The sequence below is a fragment of the Sprattus sprattus genome (genome assembly GCF_963457725.1).
Source record: "Sprattus sprattus genome assembly, chromosome: 7".
Taxonomy (NCBI): domain Eukaryota; kingdom Metazoa; phylum Chordata; class Actinopteri; order Clupeiformes; family Clupeidae; genus Sprattus; species Sprattus sprattus.
In genome coordinates, this window is record NC_137926.1 from 33,691,090 (window position 1) to 33,697,537 (window position 6,448).

Below are 6,448 nucleotides of genomic sequence, written 5' to 3' on the forward strand. Positions count from 1 at the left end.
CAGATGTTATGAATACACAGACATCCCAAGTATCCCTGAAGTTCCGGGAGTCTCCCGCATATTGATAACGACTCCTTGATGCCCGCAAATTACTTAAAATCTCCCGGAATCTAGAGCGAGCGAGCCAGACCGCGCACACGAGACAGGCGTGATCCAAACTGCGTTAGCATCTGTGTAGCGCGCTCACGACAGAGAGGGAGAGGGAACTAGAGACCTGTGCGTGTGTGAGGCAGTGTGCGTGTGTGCCTCAGGAGCATCCTGATTTACCTGTTTCGCTAAGTCAACAAATTAATTTTCAGTGTGGGCGGGCTTTTATCTATTCTCCCGACCGAATTGATCAATAATGAAATGAATCAGTTCAGTGTATCTTGGAACAGGGCACAGGGAGAGTGCCCCCCAAAAAGAAAATTTAAGACATTTTACAACAGACTATACAAAGGTGTACGTACCCCTGTCTTATAAAAGTAAACCACAATTACAGTCTTGCACACTGTACTATCTGTAACAGTGATTTCAGCATTGCCCATGGTGGGTTAAATGACTGTAAAAGACTTGTTGTTCATTTTGTATGGCCCTACCTCTCTTGCACTTATTTTTATAATGTTAAGTTATACATGTTTATATGTTTTTAAAGTAATATAAGTTTATAATCTTTAAATATCATTTGTTGGGGTTTTTTTATGTGCCCCCATGGTTAAACCCTGGCCCCTCCTTGACCCCCCTAGTAAAAATGGTCTAGAACCGCCACTGACTGTGGCACAAGAAAGCCATACAACAGTGGAAACACATCGAGCATGGCCACGCATTTACAGCAACATCACCCCGGCGTTTCACTGACAGGAGTGAAACCGAAAGCGGCTCAACAACCGCTCATCACCGCGGCATTTAAGCAGCCCCTTCCTCCACATGTTTATTTGTCTTGTCTATTTTTTTTTTTTTTTTTGCTGATCCGAAAAATGATCCGATCCGTGACTCTGATCCGAGAAACGATCCGAACCGTGAGTTTTTTTTATCCGTTGCACCCCTACTGGCTAAAAGCCTGCTGGTGAGTGATTTGAGAGACTGGGACCCATCTGAAGGGCATCACAGGCCCCCTGCTGGACCCTCTGCAGTTTGCCTACCGGGCAAACAGGTCAGTGGATGATGCAGTCAACATGGGGCTGCACCATCATTCCAGAAGTCCTCCTCACCAAAGTCACCCAGCTCACTGTGCCTGCCTCCACCTGTTGGTGGATCACAAACTTCCTGATAGGAAGCAGCAGGTGAGGCTGGGTGAACATCCAGCACCCGGTCAGTCAGCACTGGTGCACTTCAGGGATGTGTGCTCTCCTCCCTCTACACAAACGACTGCACCTCAGGAGACCCATCTGTTAAACTCCTTAAATTTGCAGACGACATGCATGATGACGAGTCTGCATATAGGCGGGAAGTTGAACAGCTGGCCCTGTGGTGCTCTCGCAACAATCTAGAGTTGAACACGCTTAAAACCGTGAAGATGACAGTGGACCCCAGATCGCCAAGCTCCGCCCCACTTTAACCCTGCCAGATGCTGAGAAGCTCGTCCACTTCATCTCCTCAAGACTGGACTACTGCAATTCACTGTTCACTGGGATCACTGGCAGGAGCATCCAAAAGCTTCAGTACATCCAGAACAGCGCTGCCAGGATCCTGATGAGAGTCAGGAAATACAACCACATAACCCCCATTTTACACTCACTACACTGGCTCCCTGTCTCATCCCGCATTGACTACAAAGTCCTCCTACTCACCCACCAATGCATAAACGGTCATGCCCCCCCCCTTACCTGCAAGAACCCATCACTCCCCAAACATCAAACCGCCCCCTCAGATCCAATAACAGTTTGTTCCTGCAGGTCCCAAACACTAGGCTACGCACCATGGGCGACCGACCTTCTCCGCTGCAGCCCCGGAACTGTGGAACAGCCTCCCGGACCACTTAGCCTAAGGGCAACACAGACACTGGACTGTTTTAAGACTGGCCTTAAAACCTTTTTATTCAGAAAAGCATTTCCTTCTTTTTAAAAAACGTATAATTTTCTTAAACTGTGCTTTTGCTGAGCTCTGTTTTTTAGCACTCTGAGATTCTGCCTGAATGAAAAGTGCTCTACAAATAAAATGAATTATTATTATTATTATTATGTACTTCCAGCGTCTGCTCAGTAAATACAACCTGCCTCAGGAGCTGCTGATCCAGTTCTACACTGCAGTCATCGAGTCTGTTTTCTGCACTTCAATTACTGTCTGGTTTGGATTGGCCACCAAACTGGATAGGAATAGACTCCAAGATCACCCGTGCCAACTTGCCCACCATCCAAGACCTGTACACCTCCAGAGTCAGGAAACGGGCAGGGAAAAAAAATCACTGCAGACCCCTCACACCCGGACACAACCAATTCAAACTCCTCCCCTCTGGTAGACGCTACAGATCACTGTTCGCCAAAACCTTCAGACACAAGAACTGTTTCTTCCCCCTCGCCGTCTCACTACTGGAACAGCTAACCCACTGTAGCATATATATTTATACCTGCACTTCTTGCACTCTCCACTTCTTCTTTGCACTATTGTTGTGTAACAATTCACAGCTTCTGTATAGAGCCATCCCGCCTTGTATATACTTTCTTAAACTTTACCAAGTCAAATTCCTTGTTTGTGCAAACTTACTTGGTAAATAAAGCCTGATTCTGAATCTGATATAGCTGCAGAGTTCTACAGCTATATGCAGTGGAAGAGAAGGCCCTACTGGAGTGTGAGGTCAAACAAAAAGTATACATTCAATGAGAAGAACTAAGGCAAGATCAATATTCCATTGTTTAAATTGTAGAATAAATATAAAATTGTGTAGGCAATAGCATCCTATCTTGCTAGGTTGTAATATTTGTTTGGTGTGTTGTTAAGTCTGTGTTTCAGCAATGTGCTATCCATGGTACTGGAAGATGCTGTTTGCATGCCTGCTTCATTGCCAAGAGAAAATTCCAGCTAGCTTTGTTTATTTGCCAGTTTAAGATTTTAGTTTGAGAAATGTTTCCACTGAAGTTTTTTTTTAAGATAATTTTTTATTGATTTGATTTCAGTTTTCACTGTGCCTTTAGTTGGATTGGGTCAGTGTGGAGTAATTTGGAAGAGCATATAATACTTGGCTATGTTGAAAGGCCTGAGTTACTGCTTTTGTTTTGACAATTGAGTTGACTTTTGATAATGTCTCAACAAAGACATCATTTTGCAACATTGGTTTGTGTGGGGGTTGTTTTGTCTTTTTGGGGGTAGTCACCCTAATTGTTATAGACAACTCAACTCTAAACTCACACCCTGAGGTTTCTAGTACCTAAAACATCTAATTAATTAACTAACTCCTTCCTATTTATACTATGCCACTCATTGTAGGTATCAATTTCTTCGATAATGTATCTGTTTTCTTAAGAAACCACCATGACTGCCCAGCATCCACCAAGTTAACTGCTTCGTTGTTGTGAGAACACTACCCCCATCGATAAAGCTAACTGTGGTTATGCTCACCATGTGTAATTGGTGACGCACTAGCTATCTATCGATAAGTGTCTTGCTTTGTAGTCCATCGCCGTTAGCAGGGGGATAGCAACAGACTAGAATAGTCTAACGCAAGCGCCATTAACTTGCCTGATAACCTGTTTCAACCAAAACGCCCAGTGCCATAAAACTGCTTCCCAAAAGTCCAAAAACTCAGCCCAACCCGCTAGCTGCCCAGTTCAGTTACGCGAATGATTAAGGAATCCCAGTCTACAGCTATTAAGGTTTTATATGAAGATCGTTTGACTGAAAAAGAGCACTGCTTGTCTGACTAGGTCATGTTTATGATTATGGATAACGTTACAACTTACCTGAAGCAATGTGTCGACAAGTTCCTCATCGTCGTTTTCCAGGTCCTCTGGATCAACATTTCCAATTTTATTCCAGTCTAACATTACCTTTACAGTTTGGGTCATATTCACCGGAGATCAAAACTCCCACGTTAACGTACCTGAAGATTACAAACTTTTCGAACTTCAGGCCTAACGGTAATACGATATCTTACGTTAGTTCACTAGATATGATGTACCTAAGCGAATTATTCTGTGTTTGTTTTTATTTTTGTTGAGTCCGAGAAACCACCTTTGAAAACTTCTTCAACCATATTCACACATAAAAACCTATGCAAGGGCATACCATTATTTCAAAGTGGGAGAAATTATACAAAAAATGTAAACTCTGCAGTCTGCATCCACAACAAGCTACGCTACACTTATGTATTAAAATTATTTCCCACAATCTGCGCCTAGTAACCACATAGCAACCCCGTCTCTCGCAGCAGTGCAGCAATAGTCAAATTCTTCTTCTTAATGCTTACTGGCGACTGGGATACAAATGGTACGTTGTCGCCACCTCCTGTTATGGAGTGAAATATGAACATACCGGTAAATAAATATTTAAAACACCATGAAAGTATAGGATTTATTTCCTTTCATTATTTGGTTGTGGAGCTGATCTCATGTTTTATTTGAATTAACTTTTTACACTGTAATGTTATATGTCTATGGTTGGAGGATACAGTATAGAAAAGGCCCCATGTGTGAGTCTAGAGTTATAAGACACATGGCCAACATTATTGTATCATTGGTTCCACCTGTTTCTGCTCATCTTCTTTACCCTGTTCTGGTCTGTATTGATTTCACCAGCCCCTCCATGCTTTCATCTAATGATCTGCCTTCCTGGTTGATTTCTGTCTTTCTGTTTTCTTTGGGAAGGGGGTCCCCAAACAGCTACCAAGTCTTTTTGGCTGCCACAAATTCTCTATTGCGATTCAAATTATACCCAATTCTTTAACCCAATGCTGTTGGTAGCATTTATTTTTTTTACATTCTATTTGCAACAATGTGTGTGTGGTTAACTCACCCAGTACCATGCATTTTTGTTCAATTCCATTTCATTTATATAGCACCAAAACAAAATGTTTTCCAGCATAAAAACGCATAATATGAGCAGAAGAATAGGGAGAGGCTGACCGGCATGGTGTATGGGATTTATGTGTATGTTTAGAGTTATATTTAATTATGGTTGACTGACAAGCATGAGCATTTAAATGGCACTGTAGCATTGTGTCCCTCAGCTCATTTAAGTAATTTGTTACAGTCAGCAAGTCCTGCTCCATGACCTTTTTCCAATTTAGCATATCTAGTTTGAGGTTGAACATCATGGATTGCAATATTAGATTTATTAATTTATTAAAATTACAGTATTTTTCAGAATGACATTATAAGGTTACAATAAGCCCATGAGGATGCCATGTAAAAAGTGTCTATGCCATTGTTGAAAGATTGAGATCAATAATTCAGCTTAATTGATCGCTAATGTTGGCATGTCTGATAATACTAAAGTCTTGCTTTTTAAAACTAGGCCTGTTTTGTGGTAAAATAAAAATAATTTGTCTGAAGCCTTTCTGTTTAACTTGTTTTATTCGATTGTAGGCTAGTTGTCATTTAATATTAGCCTAGATAATCAATATTAGGTTATGTTGGCATATAAATTGACTTTGCACCTAACCTAGTGAAAATGTTTGGTTTGTACAAAGTGGCAAATGGCAGTTCATACATATAACACAATTCATACATATACAAAAACATTTGGAGACCCTGAAAAATATAGGATTTATTTTCTCTGTTCTACATTGCATAATGTAGGTCTACTTCTTTTTAATCTACAGTGTTTTTGCTGCTTATATCACTTCAGAATATCAGACAAAAAAGGTAGAGTTCAAGGGAATTTATACCTGCCATTCCCGTCCTGCTTGAGTTTGGTGTGCTTTGGTGTCATTTCAGCTGATCACGTAGCGAAATGAACGCGCAGGAGGCACAAGTCACAGCTCCGTCTGTATCTGTGCATCTCAATGACCCTTCAAAAATAAATAAACAAAAAACAAAGACAATCCCCAAACTTGATTTAGCCCACATTTTTTTTTTTTAAATAGCCAGAAACACCCCTGATCTAATCATTTTAAACATGTGCTGCTTTAAATGTGGGCTATGTTTTGACCCATATGTGAGTGCGGTGCAATGTGTCTTGCAAAGTCTATGTGTGCGTCAGTGACAGGGGCACTGCCAAGAATTTCTAGGCCCCCTGACAGAATTTTCAGTGAGGCCCTCTAGTGAAATTTTCAGATTAAAAGGGTTTCTGAGGGCCTCTAGTAGTGATTGAGGATCATCAGATTCGGAGTACCCTTATAAAAGTCTTGTTAATAAACATTTTTAAGCCTACTTAGTTGTGTTATGATTATACCTGTATACCTGAAATTGGATCAGATTGGATAAGTCGATGATGCTTTAGTTATGCAGAACATGTCTCTAAAATTGTATTATGCCTTGCGATCAAACTGGAAAAAGCAAAAACCATAGTTTTTAAACACAGGCATATTCATTTC

General features: G+C 41.2%; 1 protein-coding gene across 1 annotated transcript in view; it reads right to left on the reverse strand.

The window, feature by feature from the left end:
• Nucleotides 1-3,959, reverse strand: part of cep290 (centrosomal protein 290) — a gene marked incomplete at its 5' end in the record, with an annotated part of 73,492 nt that extends 69,533 nt beyond the window's left edge. Inside the window, one exon of the mRNA XM_080841806.1 lies at nucleotides 3,876-3,959. Coding sequence (XP_080697932.1) covers nucleotides 3,876-3,959 — 84 coding nt within the window. The remainder of the gene's footprint in view (nucleotides 1-3,875) is intronic.
• Nucleotides 3,960-6,448: the final 2,489 nt, after the last annotated feature.